Here is a 17,486-nt window from a genome sequence, read left to right as displayed (position 1 = left end):
GGGAGTGGCTGTGGTGGGCTGGTGGTGTGGTGGGGGGGGGTGGGGGTGGGGGGGGGGGGGGGGATGCTAAGCTCCCTGGCTTTTCCTTCCGAGCACTCACCGCTTCTGCTCCAAAAGATAGCTGTTGCCGAGAAAACTTTCCCAAGGCACCTCTCCCGGAAGCTCTGTTGAGATTCTCCTGGCAGAACTGGGAAGGATTGAGAGGCCCCTCTTTGGCCTGACCAGCCCTCCATCTTGCCCAGGCCCCACGGGCCCCTGCTTCTCTGGACAGCCCAGCTCCCTGCTCTCCGAAAGCTTCCCTGACTGTGGTTTCCCCTGCGGTCAGGTGGGGAGCATTGAAGTAGAGCCTCTCAGAACACCTGCCCTGAAAGCCAGTTGAGGGGAATATGGTTCAAGTGCAGCTGTCCTTGGGGAGGAAAGGCAGGGCAGCTCCGAAGGCAACCTCGGGGCCCGAAGCCGCCAGGTTGCAAGGGTACTGACAAGGAAAACTTCTCAGAGTTTGCCAGCTTCCCCCACACCCAGGCGCTTGCTTTCTCCTCTCTGGGGCCTCCCTGTCTGGGCCTGGTAACCACACCTAACCAGGGCTGCGGCCTTCCTGCTCCCCAAAGTCTAGAACAGTGCTTCTCAAACTTGCTTGTGCCTATAAGTCACTGGGCATCGTGTTACAGGACAGCTTGTGATTCAGGAGATCTGGGCTGGGGACTGAGAGTCTGCGTTTCCAAACAGCTCCTGGGCTGGGGCTCTCACCACCACCCTGTAAGCAGCCAGGGACAGTAAATACTGGAAACTCATGCCTGAAGCCACCTCTGCCCTGAAGGGGTTCCCCGCTCTGCCCCTGCAAGCCCCAAGGGCTCTCTAATATCCATCCCATTCCAGGGTCGCCAGACCTGGGAAGACATTTGCCCAGAAAATTATGTCTATTTCATAATTGCCATTCTCACTGGAGAGGTCTATCATTGCCAATCTGCATTTTCTTACCCCACTGTTCTGATGCAATTCTAGCAAAAAAAAAAAAAAAAAAAGAAAATATTTCCCCTTTTCCCGAAGTCTATGGAGAACAAATATACAGTCATTTCCATGGGTTTCTGGAAATACGAACGGTGGTTCATAGGCTCCTTTGAGTCCCCATTTCCAGTTCCTGCACCGGCTCCCTGCTTGGTTTCCACCACCTGAGCTCCAGTGACGTCACTCTTTCTTCCCCAAAACCCTCCCCACGCGAGACCACGTGTGTCAACCTTCTGCTTCTAGCCCACTGTTAATGATTTAGAGAAGAAACCAGGCCAGTTTCTTCCCTGCCCCGTGAGGGATAAAATCCCTGCCCTCTGGCCTTGCAACCCCTTCATTTAAGGGGATAGGGCAGTGCTAGAAAAGCATTTCCTTCCATGGCCTCTCCCCGCCAAAAACGGCCAGAAAAAGCTGCTGCTGGAACGCTATTTTATTCTCGGACCAAACGTGGGACGTTTAGCAGGAAAGGGGTCATCCTGGTCTCAACCCCTAACTGAGTGGTTTGAGGTTGACCAAGACGGTGCCCTTTTTTTCCTGGGTGGGGTGCCCACCAGTGTAAATAGACATGCTGCCTGCCGGGGTGTGTGTGTGTGTGTGTGTGTGTGTATGCAAGCCAGGCTCTAAAAGGCTCGAGACTCTGTCTTAGTGAGAACGTGGTCATAGTATTTTCATGTCTGCCTCTTGAGAGCAAGTGTAAAGCACAATCCCCAAATAAAGACCACCATTTCACCAAAGACATCTCCCCCTGAGGTCTGTGTGTTGCTCAGACATATGACAAGAAGCGGGACAGAACATCTGGGATGGAGCAAGCCCCTCGGAGAGGATGGCTCAGATTCCACTCAGTGCTCCCCAGAGGTGCTCTGTGGAAGCGGCAAGCCACAGAGATCAAACTCCACATCGTCCAGTGGGGCCTCGGCAGCCACCCACATCCACGCCCCTTCTCTCTAGCTGCCTCCCACTGTGGAGGTTATAAATCCCAACTCCCACTGTTCCAGACTCCTTTGCAGCTTGGGGGGACATATGAACAGGTATGGCCAGTGAAATTTAAGAGGAACTCTACAGGGGCTTTTCGGAGAGTTTATGCTTTTCTGCTAAAAGAGGTAGACATACGTAACACCTCCCTGGTCCTCCATTCTTCCTGCCTTGATGGAATATGTGATGCCTGGAGCCACAACAGGCATTTTGCCACCATGAGGAAAAGCCAAGAGAATCTCAGAGCACTGACCCTGCCATCATTAGACCAAGCCAATGCCAGCAGCCATCCTCCTCCAGAATTCTTCCAAATAAAAAAGAAAACCCTCTTTGTTTGAGCCATTGTTGGTCAGCCTCTGTTACTTGCAACCAGAGTATTCCTGACACAGAAGGCCAGTCCTGATGCCTAGAATAACCACCAGACTGTACTGAAAATCCAGATTCCTCTTTCCCATTAGAAACCAAGTGGAGGAGCGGGGTGCCTGGGTGGCTCAGTGGGTTAAAGCCTCTGCCTTCGGCTCAGGTCATGATCTCAGGGGCCTGGGATCGAGCCCCACATTGGGTGCTCTGCTCAGCAGGGAGCCTGCTAGCCTGCTTCCCCCCCCCTCTGCCTGCCTCTCCACCTACTTGTGATCTCTCTCTCTGTCCAAAAAATAAATAAATAAATAAAATCTTAAAAAAAAAAACAAGTAGAGGGGCACCTGGGTGGCTTAGTCAGTTAAGTATCATCTGACTTGTGATTTCAGCTCAGGTTATCATCTCAGGGTCTTGGGATCGAGCCCCATACTGGGCTCCACACTCGGTAGGGGGTCTGCTTGAAGATTCTCTCTCTCTCCCTCCACCCCTCCCAGACCCCTCACACACACACACACACACACACACACACACATACACACACACACGTATGCTCTCTCTCGAATAAATACATAAATCTTAAAAATAATTTTTTTTTTTTTAAAAAGAATGAAACTAGTTGGATTCGGATCGCCAGCAGCAATGCCTGAGATCTGTTTCTCCGCCTCGTCTCCACACAGCCCACACACCAGTCTGGTATCTGGGCACCCTTACTTCGCACAGCATTTAGGACGGATTTGCTGAGGGCCTGCTGGGTGCCAGGAAGCACGCTGTGTGCTGGGGGCACAGTCGGAAACAAAACGATGAGATCATTGCCGTGGCCGCCTCCTCGCTGGTCTCCGGGCTTCGGCCCTGCCCCCTATGGCCTATTCTCCAGAGAGCAGCCAAAACGAGCCTGTGAACATCCAAGACAGGTCTTGGGGCTCCTCGGCCCAGAGCCGTCCCTGACGCCGCCACCCCCGTGACAGCCTTCCTGCCGCCCGGAGTGCCCTGCCTGTCCAGCTCCCTCTTCACCTCTGGCCGCCTGCCTTCTGCCCTCCACCCTCCCCCAGCTCCAGCCTCCGGCCCAGTCCCCTCATGCCCCACATCCCACGAGGTGCCTTTTCACCTTCTTCCCTCAGAGAGACATGCAGTCCTCTCGCCCACAATCTTCGGGACTTTTGTCTCGGCTCTTTCTAAAGGAGGCCCTCCGTGGCCGACGCGTGGGACTCCCAGCGTCTCGGACACACTTCCTATCCCTCCTTCCCCGTCTTATTTTCCCTCCTCACCAGGTGCCGCCCCCAAACACACATCTTCCTCGTTTACCTCTTGCGTCTCCCCTAGCGAAAACGTCCCCTCCATGAGGGCAGGGGTGTTTGTCTGTCTCGTGTCCTGCTGAATCCCAAACGGCTGTCCCCCCTCCTCCTTCCCCGCCAGCAGGTGACCTGGCCTGCGCCCGTCTCCGGCCGGCGGGGCCGGCGGCCCCCCCCCCCCCCCCACCCCGGGAGCAGGAATCCAGTCCTGTCCCACTGGCGGCTTTGAGAAAAGGCAGCAGCCAAATAGAGCTTGGGGCTCCAGCCATGCAACAGGTGCTCAATTCCTATGTGTTGAATGAAGTAAGTGAGAAGGTGCTTCTCCTGAGGCAGCACGGCCATCACCTACCTGCCTCCTCCCTCCACAATAATCCCACCTGGGCCCAGCCATGTCAGTTTGGTCCAGAAACTTTCCTCTGGCTGCTTGGGCGGTTGTCAGTACACCTGGGCCCAACCGCCGACAAGACCAACACTGGAGCTGCGTGGCTGCTACGTGCCATTCTGTGGCCATCCAGAGAGTTAGAACATTCCCGAAGGCAGAGGTCGGGTCATCGCCGGGTCCTGGGGACCCTGGAGAAGGAAAGGAGCTCTGACATCAGACTCGGCCTTTACAGGAGAACCAAGGGCAGCAAGCCCATTCTCACAAAGCACCCCTTTCCCCCTATACCAACCAGACCACAAGCCCCAGTCTGGGTTTGGGGTGAACCCTCTTCGATGGCTGATAGGCCCAAATACACAACCTGGGAGACAGACCTCAGGAGGTGAAGGGGCCCCCGCTCCCTGATTCTGCATATGTAGCCCAGGGGAGCCCTCAGAACCCAGAAGCCTTTGTTGGGCAGCCTCACTTCTGCTAGGACTTCCAAGCTCCTGGGGGGCGGGGACTGTGGCTGATTCGGCTTCCATTTGCCAGTACCAACCCAGGTGTTCCAAAAGCTGTGACTGGGTGTCAGTTACGGTCACTGCATTTACAGAAGGCCAGCAATGTCACCACCCATGACAACGTGAGGTCAGTCTCACTATTCTGCAGAGTAATCAACGTTTAGGTAAATTAAAAGACCTGCCCGAAGTCACAAAACCATCCCTGGGGCAAGACAAGATTCCCACAGAGCCGTGTGTCTGCAAAGTGCATATTTTCTCCACTACAGCTAGGCCTTGATCCTAGGAAGGGCACAGAGGAGGGCCCTGTGCCATTCTGACCTTTGGCCACGAGATTCGTCGAGCTGTTTTAACCTTCTCTGTGTCGGAACTTGAGAAATCTGGCCTCTACCCATAAAAACAGACTCAGTCAACATAGACTGATGTGAGTTCTGGGGTTCTGCCCGCCCCCCCTCCCAAAGCCAACCAGTCTCTGGAGCCAAACAACAGGTTAGCAACTACCTTCGAAGTGGGATTCCTGCCCGCCTTGCAGGACTGGACCTTCTGCTGAGCAGTAACATAAACACTCTGGTGTTTCAGTGCCCCCCACCCCCAGACCCATCAACCCCCAGCCACCCTGCTCCCACCAGGCCCTGCCTCACAAATGCCCTTTGGCCCTTTTGTCCTCATACTCCCTGGGGCCACTTACCCTCATCTCAGCAATCCAAAGATTACCTCAATTGATGAAAAGCAGGTGCTCACCTAGGGAGGATCCTTCTCAGAAAGGACTCCTGGAAAGATGAGCAGGATTTCCCAGGGAAGGACCCCGACAACTCCCCTGGGCTGCCCAGCAAGACCAAAGTGAGCTGGGGCTCCCCCTCCAAGGGACAGGCTTCGCAGGGGACCAGGGAGCTGAAGCTGACCCTTTGGGGAACCTGACCTAAGAGGCACATTTCCCCAGGGCAAGCCTGACTTTAGGCTTTTGTCCCATAAAGATGGTTAACCCTGTGCCCAGACCGGTATTCAAGCCCCAGCTCTGACCATCACGACTTGTCACAGGCCTGGGAAACTTGCGGGACCACATTGTCCACATCTGCAACACAGATAATGCTATTTATACTTATAGAATATTTGGCATCTGTGGCAGGGACTGGGCTATTTATATTTTCTGTGAATTCTCTCCTTGAATACCCTCCACGACTGGCATGCTTCCATTTTACAGGTGAAGAGTCCAAAGTTTAGAGAGGCCAAGCCACCCCCCAAAGGCATGCCATCAGCATGGGGAGGCGGCAAGCTGGGAACCCATGAACCCACGTCTGCCTGACTGGGCCAGCACATCGGTCCTGGCAGCGTCTGCTGGTGGAGGCTGCAGGACTGTTTTTGCAAAGCACCCACATTCGAGTTTTCCCATCTGTCACTGCAAACATCCTGCAAGCACGCTGAGGCCCTGTGGCCTTACTCCTTCCTTTTTCCCCCGACAGCAGGTGGCCCAGCCATCACCAGGCTGGCAGACTGGGCCCCAGGGACAAGAATCCATGCCCATTCTACTCACCACTTTTTAAGACAAGACCGTGGCCGGTGGGATACCAAGGTTCACAAGCCTGGCCTCGGCCCACGATGTTCAGGGAAGGAACAGGAAAGAAAGAAACATGCATTGAGCATCTACTGTATGCCTGGCAGGTCTTACCACGGGAGAGACTGGACACAAAATGCCTGATCCCGGGGCCTGGCTCACTTCAAGAGATGGACATTCCTTCTCTCTCTCTCTCTCTCCCTTTTAAGGACACTCTGACAGGTGACCCAGCATGACTGTGAGGAGCCCAGGTTACAAAGTCAGACTTCAGACTGGGGTGGGGGGCGGTCCACCTCTGCCACTCGCCAGGTGGGTGGCCTTTGACCAATTATTTATTTTTATTTATTTTTTATTAAATATTTTGTTTACTTATTTGACAAAGAGAGATCACAACTAGGCAGAGTGGCAGGCAGAGAGAGCCCGATGTGGGGCTTGATCCCATGACCCTGAGACAATGGCCTGAGCTGAAGGCAGTGGCTTAAGCCACTGAGCCACCCAGGCACCCTTCAACAAATTATTTAACATCTCTGAGCTTTTCATCTGTTCACTGAGGATTCCAATAGTGCCAGCCTCACAAATAGCTGAGAGGACAGCATTAACAAACATAAAATGTCTGGCAGGGTGTCTGGCAGAAGAGCGTGTGACTCTTGATCTTGGGGTCATGAGTTCGAGCCCCACACTGGGTGCAAAGATTACTTAAATACTTAGTTGTTGTTGTTTTAATTTTTAAAGATTTTTAAGGTGTGACGCTGCTACGGGGAGAGACCATGGGGCGGTGTGAGGCCGCTTAGTGAGCAGAAACCTGTCATCACAGATGAGGAGGCCACAGTCTGAGGGAAGAGGGCACCTGCCCAGAGACCTCAGAAGTCCTCTCAAAACAGGCGCTCTGGCTCTCTTGCCTTCTTTCCCAATCTTATCTACATGGGGAAAGAGCCAGAACACCAGGTTCAAAATCCCAGTTCTGCACCTACTGCAAACTGAAGAGAGGCATGTGACTTCCGGTGGGGGGGGGGGGTTGTTATGCAGCGGAGGGGAGGGATCCTGTAAACATCCCACCCATTCACAGAGACCTGGTTCCACTCCAGGTCCCACCCGAAGCCAGGCCCAATCCACCACAGGTGCTCCAGAACATTCACTCCAGAACGGCGGTCAGAGGCATATGGATACTAACGCTAAGTGTAAGCCACGCCAAATTTTATTTAATTTTAAGATTTTATTTATTTGTTTATTTTAGAGAGAGACGGTGACAGTGAGAGCACCAGCAAGGTGAGGGGCAGAGGAAGAAGCAGACTCCCCGCCAAGCAGGGGGTGGATGCGGGAGTCCATCGGTCATGACCTGAGCCAAAGGCTGACATTTAACCAACTGAGCCACCCCGGGTGCTCCAAGGCAAGCCACATTTTAGCACAGAAACATACGGGAAGAGAAAAATCATTCACCTTGCAGATAGAACCTTTCATAGAAAGACAACACCTTCGGGGAGCCTTTTAAGCCCCTTGGATATTAACAACCTGAGCTCCTGATGAGCACAGGACAAGAAGCCATCAGGAAAGATCGGGAAAGGGTGCAGAAAAAACAGGATCACTTTGGAAACCCAGCTGGGTACACAGCTATTTGCTACTCGTAGTACCAAAGGAATCCCCAGCTTTGAGACTGAAGGTATGGGTCTCCTGTCGAGATACACAAATGTGTGCAAATAGAGTAGAAACACAAACCCACCCCCTCCCACCTTTGAAAACAGTGTCAAAGCTCCAAAGTCCTTCACAGTCAACTGTATTTATTCACTCATCTGCCAAATATTTGTTGAGCACCTACCCTGGGCCAGACCCTGGTCTGGGAATGGAACTGTATTGGTGACCAAGAGCGAGAGAGTCCTTGCTTTCATTGGTGATCTACACAAAAACCAAGAGTTAAAGAAAATATACCCACACAGTAGTGGGTGTACCAAGGGTGTGGTTTTTCCACACCAACAACCAATTCCCCAACCCCAACTGGGTGTTCAACAATTCAGTGCAATTCTGACACCAACTCTTGGGGTTTGTGTAGATCCCACAGGATCGAGGATCAGTCCCATAAGACTGCCCCCACCTCAGACCACAGCTGCCCATCCCAAGGGCCACCTGTACCTCCAGAGTACTGGCTATAAATTCATGGGTTCCCACAATCCCCCCATCCTGGGTTCAATAATTTGTTGGAATGACACACAGAACTCACTTTACTTAGTTCATCGGGTGATTATAAAGGACACGACTTGGGGGCAGCCAACGGGAAGGCACGTGGAGGACAGGGTGTTGAGGAGGGAGTGTCTGGAAGCAACATGGAAATTTCCAAGCCGCCCTCCCAGCACCTCCATGTTCACCAGCTCTCCCCAAACCCTGCTGTGAGGGACTTTTCCCAAGGTTTCACTACATAGGCATCATTGATTAAATCACTGGCCCCTGGTGATTAACTCAAAATGCAGCCCCCCCCCCTCCCTGGAGGCTGGGTGGGGAGGATGTACCGGCAGTACAGAGAATTCCAACCTATCTCTTTAAGGCTTGGTCTTTCAAGCAAGCAGTCTCCATCCTGAAGCTATCTAAGTACCTCCCCCACCCCACTGATAATAAAGAATATGGTCTTGGGGCACCTGGGCGGCTCAGTGGGTTAAGCCTCTACCTTCGGCTCAGGTCATGATCTCAGGGTCCTGGGATGGAGCCCCACAGCCGGCTCTCTGCTCAGCAGGGAGCCTGCTTCCCTCTCTCTCTCTCTGCCTACTTGTGCTCTCTGTCAAATAAATAAATAAAATCTTAAAAAAAAAAAAAAAAAAGGATATGGTCTTATCACTTAGGAGCTTGCAAGGGTTTTTAGGGGGTCTGTGCCAGGAACTGGGGACAAAGACCAAATACCCGTGTTTTGTATTATACCACAAGGGGCCAAAACTTAGAGCTAAGAAAGCAGATCCTGCAGCTTCCAACCCAGACTGCGCCGACTTCCCCCAATGTGGTGAGATGAAAAGATAAAAAGCAGCTGGACAGGTAGGGCCAGGGTGGCCTGGGAACAGCGGGGGCAGGAAGAGAGAGAGAGAAACTTCAAAGTTCCAAAAAGCTAGAAATTCATTAGAAGTGATTGTGAGTATGCCGTCCAGGTTTTCCTGGATGGAGAAATTCCTCCGGCGGAGACTCCCTCCCCAGCAGCCTCCCCAAGCCCAGCCTGGATGCTTCAGAGTCAGAGGCCTCCTAGAGGTTTTCCTTTGGTTTTTGCTTCCCTCTGGACCCCAGTGCTTAGATCGTGCTGGGCATGCAACCACAGGGTTGGATAACAAAGCAAACCAACGAGTTCCTACAACCTAAACCCTCACACACCCACCCACAAGTACCTCACCAGCAGACTGTCCAGAATCTGAAATTCCACTGATGAAGTCCCAGAACCTAAGTCAGGTTCGGTGGGGTGAGGAGGTTCGGAGCCGAAGACTAAAGAAAGAATTCTTAAGATGTCATTGGTGCAAAATGGTGGTTTATTAAAGCACGGGGACAGGACCCGTGGGCAGGAAGAGCTGCTGCCCCGGGTTGTGAGGGTGGGCATGTTATATACCCCACGGTTGGGGGGAGGTGGTGAAGGAATGGGAGGAGGGCCTACAAGGTGCTGGGGGCGGGGGGGGGGGGGGAGTCTTTGCCCTTATGGCCTGATCAATTGTCGTCTTTAGGTCAGGCATTAATATCAAGATAATTGGGAGATTCTTGGTGGGGCATTATGATCCGGCCATCATCTACATTCCTTTCTACCCCAGTCCCCTCCAGTTTATGGTGGGAGGGGGACATTAGGGCTTCAGGAACCAAGAGTTATTTGCCTCTGGAAATTTGTGCTATTGATAAGGTAACCTCCCTGTTCAGGTCTCTAGGACATCTTGTAGGGCAAGGGAGATTCCTGTTCTGCAGGATTGTGATCCCTGCAAGTTAACTATTTATCGTTTTATGGCAGTCAGGGGTGCCTGAGGGATGCTACACATATGGAGGGGAGCGGGTGAAGAGGGGGTGCAAGGCGCCAGCTTTTGCTTTGTCCTCAGCCAGCCTCCTGCTCCCTCATCACCACCATTAAACGTCACTTGGGGGAATTAAGAAACTCTGTCATAGGGCACCAAGAAACCGGTCATAATCTCAAGTTCCAATTTGAGATGATTAACATAATTTCAAGTTACAACTCGGAGCTTCACAGTTTGCCAAGAGACTTCCTTTATAGCCTGCTATTTACAGACAAGGGAAGGGAAGCTCAGAGAGGTCAAGTGACATCTCCCGGTCTCATCTGCAGGGTCTGAGCCGGGGCCTCTGGACTCCAGGTGAGGGCTGTGGTGTCTGCTGATGCACAGGGAACCGGGTACGCATGTTCCGGGGTTCAGCAGTTGAGGAAGAGCCAGCGAGGGTCAGCAGTTGACACTCCCAGAGCTGTGCCCTCACCACTCCACCACCCCCGCAGAAGGGGGCAGAACGGGTCACACCACCTGAGGGAGCCAGTGCAGGAGAGAAAAGCAGGGAGCTCAGCCTGGGGACCCTGAGAGCTGAGAGCCCGCCGGGCTCTGCCTTCCGGTTTTCCATGTTCCAGCCCATTCCAGAGGAGGAGAAAGGGGCTGGGCCACCCACTAGAAACCTAGGCGTGCAGCTCCAGAGAGGCCTACAGGCAGACACAGGTGAGACAGGTAAGCTGGGTCGGGGGACGGGGGAGTGGGAGGCCCCTGAGGGCTGGACCACCTCAGTCAGGACCCTCCCTGCTCTCCTATTGACTCTGAGCTTGGCTTTCTTTGATTTCATTTCAGCCCCTATTTGGAGACCCTGCCCTTAGGCCAGGCCCTGGCTAAGTGTTACTTTAACTTGACAAAGGACCCCGCCAGGGGAACTCCAGGGGAGGAGGGCTTGGGATTTTAAAGAGAGCAGTCAGGTGGGCCTCACTGGGGAGGTGACATTGAGCAAAGACTTGAAGGAGGTAATGAGGGAGCCAAGAGGACACCCGGGGGAAGAGTGTTCCAGAAGAAGAGTTCGAGGCAGAGGATGCAACCTGGCAGAGGTGGGGTGCAGGGGAGGCCTGCGGTGTCCAGGCACGACAAGGTGGCAGCAACAGTAAGGGAGTGGAGCAGGAAGACAGGAGTCCAGCTCAGCGGCCTTGCAGGGATCCAGGGGGCAGATGAGAGGGGCTCCTTGACCGAGCCAGGCCCCTTGTCAGCACCCCCATGGCCCTGTCACCCCCTCGGGGGTGTGGGTTTGGAAGCCTGCATACAAACCCGACTTGCCGCTTGTGGCTACATGACCTCACAGAGTGCTCTTCCTTCCCATCCTGACCTCCCTGTAAAACAGGCTAGTAACAGTAGCGTATCTATAGGGCTGCGTTGGCTGCCTGCGGGAAACACGGACCACATGCCTCTGGACAGCTAGGCGTGGGATCCAAGGAAGTGCCGACCACCCAGGCACTTGGGAGGGGAACATTCGGGCAAAAAAGGCATTGTTCCTATTGCCTACTCTAACAGCACCCAGCGGGGCAGCAAAGGGGCACTCAGTTTCTGAGGGGGGCGGGGGCGGCAGGGCAGGGTGCTACAGTCAGGAAGGCTCCTTGGAGGAGAGGTCCCTGGAGGTTGGGTCTGACTAGGAACAATGGGGGAAAGCGCCAGAGGCAAAAGGGAGCAGGAGCAGGAGGGGAGCTCCCTGGGTGCTGGAGTAGCTGATTCAGGGCTAGGGGCAGGTTGGGGGAAGGTGCTGGAAGCCTGGGAGCATAGACTCTCTCCTGCAAAACAGTGCGCACCAAGGGGCAAATTCCAAGTGGAGGGTGGCGGGGAGACACAATGTGACTGCAGCTGAAGAGCTCCACCTGGCAGCCTGACAAGGGAGAGGCCCAGGTTAGGTGAGAGATGGTGGGGGCGGGGTGGGGACAGACATGGGGATGGAATAAATGGATTTGAGATACTCAAGAAGCAGACTGGAGCCTACCTGACGGTTGCCTTGCTGTGGGGGAACAGGGGCTTCTGAGTGTCAGGGGGTTTGCCGAAGGACTCAGGTCCATCCTGAGTCCCCCGCAGGGGGACGCACAGGGATCCCGGGGGGGAACACTGCCCAGGCCCAAAGCAAGCTTCCTCCCCCCAGCTCTACGGTACAGCTCACAGAAATGGACTGAGGGAGCCCAGGACTCAGGGGACCAGGTGAATGGGACCGCAAGTCCCTCGATCGAGGCCCCCTGGCTCTGTGGTCAGACCCTATCCAACTCCTGGCTGCCTCAAGCTGTGCAGCTAGAGGCCACACAGATGCTCAGTGTCACCAAATATTTGTGCATGAGTGACTTGAACTACTGTGCGAGAATTCCCCCAGGTAACCCATGCAGTACAGGTTGCAGTGGATGGAGCTCGGGCCCTGTGACTGGATCCCATCCAGATATCGACAAACGGTCCTGCTCTACCATTTACAGAGCAATTACTGCATGCCTGGCCAGCCGAGGGCACCCTGGGAAAGGGGGTGGGGGTGTGGGGCACTCGCATATTTCAGGGCAGTTGCTCTCCTACCCGGAGGGGTCCCTAGCTGATGTTCAGCTCTGGGCACTTCCTCCTCCTACACAGAGGTCCTTAGTACCCCCGGACAGAGCACTAGGCCAGAAGTATCTCTCCTGAGGCACCAGGCAGCTCCAGGCTAGGATGGACAGCCCAGTGCACCGAGTGTCCCTGGGGGATACCTGGAGCAGGCGAGTGCACCCTGACATGGCGAGTGAGAGGTTCATACAGTCCTTCAGCGTGGAACAACTCACCAACATCCTGGATGGAGGTGCCCAGAACACTGCACTCCGGAGGAAAGTTGGTAAGAGGGAGCTGGGGAGTGGAGCCCCTGGTTTGTGCCCATATGCCTTTCTTGGAAGAAGAGTCCTCCACTAGCAGTCCCACCTTCAAATGACAAATTGCTCTCAAAATTCCACTGTTAGAGATTCATTCCTTTGGCCTGGAAGGACCTCTCTAACAAGTCCATATTCCCTGAGCCCAACTGAAGGATAGAAGAGTCTTAGGCAGCAGAAGACCGGGATGCTGGTCCTTAATCTGCCACTGCCTAGCTTTGTAACCTCAAGCAAGTCACCTTCCCACCTCTGGTGCTCAATCATTACATCAGTAAAATGACAATGTCTGACTTCCTTTCCATGTCCACAAGGCAAGAGGGTGGAAAGATCTAAAGGTGCCAGGAACCTCACCCTAGTCTCTAAGCCCTCTGTTCTCTGTCTCTGGAAGAGAGCATCATCCACAGTGACCCAGAGTTTAGCGTGAAGGATAATTATTTCATGACCCAGAATGAACGTTATGTGGCCGCCATCCAGAAGAGATTTCACTTCCAGATAATAGCAAAGCGCCTCGGCTGGTTGGAAAACAGTCCTGAATTCTATTATGCTTACAGGTACTCACTCCCAGGGCAGCCCCAACGGTACCAGGGTCCCTGTCTCTGGTGGGCTACTCCAGCACCGTGTCCTTTCCCTCACAGAGCCCTTTCTGGAGAACTGGCATTAGGCCTACACACCGTGTTCCTGAAATCCCTCCAGAGCCTGGGCTCTGAGGAGCAGATTGCCAAATGGACCCCGCTCTGCAATGAGTTCCGGATCATTGCATCATATGCCCAGACAGAACTGGGACACGGTGAGCCTGCGTTTCTGCATGCCCGGTTCCAGAAAGCCCACTCACAGCTGAGTAGTCAGAGATTGTGTATTTCCTATGGAAACATTCCAGCAGGTGGCAGTCAAGGGTCTGGAAGGAGGGGGTTCCCTTTCCTAGTTTAAAGAAACACACCACATGAGCTAGCGTGTGTGGCACAAGTCATTCCTTCTAGAAATGTCAGCAGGCGTCCCTTGTCACGGGCTGGACACGACTCCCCCACTCAGCCCACGGGTGAAAGACAAGAAATGCCTGTGAGTACAGCCGGGAGCTCCCCGACTCCAGATGAGGCTGGTGCCTGGCAGTTCTGGGCCCACCAGGACGCTGCCCCCCAGGTGGGAATACTATCCTGAACCCTGACTCACAGACTCCCCTCCTTGATTCCCAGGGACGAATCTTCGGGGCCTGGAGACTGAAGCCACCTATGATGCTGCCACCCAGGAGTTTGTGGTGCACAGCCCCACGTTGACAGCCACCAAATGGTGGCCTGGGGACAGTGAGTATCCATCCGTTACCCCCAGCCCTATCTGTCCCCAAGGAGAACAAAGTTGGACAGCAGAGTAGCACGGCTCTGAGGTCTACCAGACCGCAGACAGATTCCCTATTCCAGGCTGGTGAACTTGAATGAATCAATTCATGTACTTGAACTTCAGGGTCTCACCCTGTCAACAGGGGGGATGGGAAGAATTTCATCCATGAGTGGCTGAGAGACCCCAGCTTTGAAGTAGCTGAGGAAACCCACCCGACCTGTTGGGGATGAGGGCCAGGGCCTCTCCCTGCCCCCACACAGGCACCTGCCCCCACACAGACACACGCGTGCATGCACACATCACATACACACGGCCCAGTCCCAGGCACTCTCACCTCCCAAGTTAGTGATTAAGCTTGCCAAGCCATCACCCAGTTAGTTCCCAGATCACCCCTGCTCCAGAAAGGCTCAGCCACGGTCTGGCTGCCAGCACCTCACTGCCCCCTGTGGCCACCAGGTGGCGACCGCACCATGATTCCCCCAGGCTCTGTCATTGTCCCAGAGGAGATCCCAACAAGGCCCTCTCCCCTGGATGTGACACACACCTGTGAGGGCCCGTCTGTGGCACTTCAGAATCAATTTGGTGAATGCTTCCATGGGGGAGAAAAAAAAAGGAATCCCAAGAGTACGCCTAAGCAGAAAGAAACAGGCCAGAGATAAGCAGAGAGGGAGAAAGCTTGAGAGAGGTCAGAGAAATAGGGACAGACAGGAGAGAGCAAAGAGAGAGGAGAGGAGCAGAAAAAAGGGGCGCCTGGGTGGCTCAGTGGGTTAAGCCTCTGCCTTCGGATCAGGTCATGATCTCAGGGGCCTGGGATCGAGCCCCATGTTGGGCTCTCTGCTTGGCGGGGAGGAAAGAAAAAGAAACCAACTTTGGCAATAGACAGGCTTGAAATCCCAGTGCCACCCTGGTCCAGGCCAGTGACCTTGAGAGTCCAGGCCAGTGACCTTTAGGGGCCTCCCTTGCTTCTCTGAGCCTCAGTTTCCTTATCTGGGAAATGGGATTCATCATCCCCGCCCTGCGAGAACTGGAAAGCACCAGCACAGGGGCCAGCACCACCTGGATTTAGATAAATGGTAATTATCTGTATTCATTATTACTAGGTGGAGGATACAGTGATTCATTTATAGGTTTTTGAGGACTGAAAAAACAAAAGTCTTGCTCATCTTGCAGTGCCTTTTGCAAAACACTGCTAGATTTGTTTGGTTCTTTGGCAGCAGGTCTCCCTCTCTGGGATCAATGACTCTTTGAGGCCCCTGGGATGGGGGGTGGGGGTAGCAATACACACCTTTCCCTGTGACCCAGGACTGGTTTTCTCACCATGGATCCTAACAGACATACCCCAGCAGCTGTGGCATAAAGATCCTATCTCCCTGATTCCAAAGAAAATGACTCAAGGGCACACACTTCAGCCAGAAGACTGCAGAAGAACCAAATTTTTAAAGAAGCCAAGATTCCCCAGATCATTTCATTTAGGCTATTTGCATTAAAATCCATAACCTTTGTGTACTTTGGCTTTGGAAGTAGGGAGCATCTGGAGGGTATGGAGGGCCCCGCACCCCTCAGGATCTCCAGCAGCCTCCTGCAGCCCCCTCGCCCCGTGCCTGTTTATTGTAGGGAGGTTGCTCCACACAAGTGACATTTAGACAGGACCCCCTGCACCTCCAGCCACCAAATGAATATCCATAAAGTCCACCAAGCCAGTGCGTTCTAGAGCCAGACGCTCGAATTAAAGCTCTCAAGACCGTTCCTGCCATTTCCAAGGATGAGTCAAGGCCATGTGAGTCAAGGGGTATCCTGAAAAAGCATCACTTTGTTGCCCCATATGCTACCTCATCCTCTGCCTGGCCCGCCCTGCCCTGTGTGACACCCCCCTGGGAAGGCCCTGTACCCTTCAGGCTCCTCGCACACTCTCCCCTGACCTCAACATTTGAGGCTGATCAAACAAAGCCCATCCCGGCTTCCCATGGTGCCCTGCCCTTCCCCAGGCCACCGCGTTGGTCCTCCTGGCCCATTACAGACAGGGCCCACACCCAGGCTCCTGATAGGGAGAGTTAGCCTCCTACACCAGAGGTCATGCTGGGCCTCTCCTGCCTCTGCCTTCAGTGGGACGGTCAGCCACCCACACTTTGGTCCAGGCCCAGCTGATCTGCTCAGGAGCCCGGCAGGGCATGCACGCCTTCATTGTGCCCATCCGAAGCCTCCAGGACCACACCCCACTGCCAGGTAAGCCCATATGGCTCCCAGGACCACTGCCATGGAGAGACCCCACCAGGTCTCCCTATCCCAAGGCCCCAGAGCTCATGGGAGAAGCTGGGGCATGGCCCCCTTGGGCAGGTATGGGTCCCTGGAAAGACCTGGTGCTAACCATCTGGGTGAACTTGAGCAACATTCAGGACCTGTCTGACCTCAGCTTGGTCACCTGCAAAACAGAGTAATAACCCCATGTGACAGGCTGCTGTGAGGCTCAGGGGAGGTGGAAGGAATGGGAGGGGGGTACCCGGCACACAGAAAGCACTTGGCTCACAGACATTCCCATCTCCATCTCCTTCTAGGAGTCACTGTTGGAGACATCGGGCCCAAGATGGACTTTGACAACATAGACCATGGCTTCCTGCGACTGGACCACGTGCGGATCCCTAGAGAGAACATGCTGAGTCGCTTTGCACAGGTGGGAGTCTCGCATGCCTACACTGCCTAAAGAAGGGACAGTGGCCCCCTGTGGAATGCTGCTGGCTTTGGGTCTTCCTCCAAAGAGAAGAGTTTGGGGCACCCCACCCCACTCTAGAGGGACTCTGGCATCCCACAGATCTGGGTAAAGCCCCAGTTTAGGAGCTGTGTGATCTTGGGCAAGTTGCTTGACCTCTCTGAGCCTCAGAGTTCTCATGGATCAATGCTCAGAGATCCATGTGGTGGTAGAGCAGTCATAGGGCAGGGTGGCAAAGCGATGGGAGACGAGGGAAGGGCTGAGGGTGACCAGCTTATGTACCTACCATAAGGCCTGGACAACCAGTCACTGACCAGACATGAGCCAAGTGCTGCAGGAAGTTCTGGAGGTCCCCATGTTACCAGGCATTCCCTTTAGCTGTGGATTTGGGGAAGGTCCTGGGTGTCCCAGGAGAGGAGCCAGGCACTGGAGGCAGGGACAGATCAGCAGAAAGCACAGGTGTGTTTCACAACCAGTGCACCTGGCTGGCGGTCAGCCACCTGCTCGCGGCGAGCAGTCTGAGGACGGTGTGCCTGGAGGGGACGGAAGCCCCATGGTCATGGGTGT

At 54.2% G+C, this 17,486-nt stretch overlaps 1 protein-coding gene and 1 long non-coding RNA gene across 4 annotated transcripts in view; one reads left to right on the top strand and one right to left on the bottom strand.

Annotated features, from left to right (window-relative positions):
• Window positions 1-2,925: 2,925 nt before the first annotated feature.
• LOC132009825 (uncharacterized) lies at window positions 2,926-4,463 on the bottom strand. 2 transcript variants are annotated; one of them, XR_009402070.1, is made up of 3 exons: window positions 4,377-4,463; window positions 3,973-4,193; window positions 2,926-3,226 (listed from the first exon to the last, which is right to left on the bottom strand). It is a non-coding gene; the product is annotated as an uncharacterized LOC132009825 (long non-coding RNA). The 2 variants fall into 2 exon arrangements; XR_009402071.1 differs by having other exon boundaries at window positions 4,364-4,438.
• Window positions 4,464-10,340: 5,877 nt separating this feature from the next.
• Window positions 10,341-17,486, top strand: part of ACOX2 (acyl-CoA oxidase 2) — a 34,683-nt gene continuing 27,537 nt past the window's right edge. The window contains exons 1-7 of one of the 2 annotated variants that reach the window (XM_059390040.1): window positions 10,341-10,718; window positions 12,618-12,852; window positions 13,272-13,434; window positions 13,519-13,670; window positions 14,074-14,181; window positions 16,319-16,438; window positions 16,768-16,883. In XM_059390040.1, the coding sequence (XP_059246023.1) occupies window positions 12,693-12,852; window positions 13,272-13,434; window positions 13,519-13,670; window positions 14,074-14,181; window positions 16,319-16,438; window positions 16,768-16,883 (819 nt within the window). In that variant the 5' untranslated portion in view covers window positions 10,341-10,718; window positions 12,618-12,692. The remainder of the gene's footprint in view (window positions 10,719-12,617; window positions 12,853-13,271; window positions 13,435-13,518; window positions 13,671-14,073; window positions 14,182-16,318; window positions 16,439-16,767; window positions 16,884-17,486) is intronic. The other variant, XM_059390039.1, reaches the window with a different exon arrangement.

The sequence above is a fragment of the Mustela nigripes genome, chromosome 2 (assembly GCF_022355385.1).
Source record: "Mustela nigripes isolate SB6536 chromosome 2, MUSNIG.SB6536, whole genome shotgun sequence".
Taxonomy (NCBI): domain Eukaryota; kingdom Metazoa; phylum Chordata; class Mammalia; order Carnivora; family Mustelidae; genus Mustela; species Mustela nigripes.
This window is presented reverse-complemented; position numbering and strand designations above follow the sequence as displayed.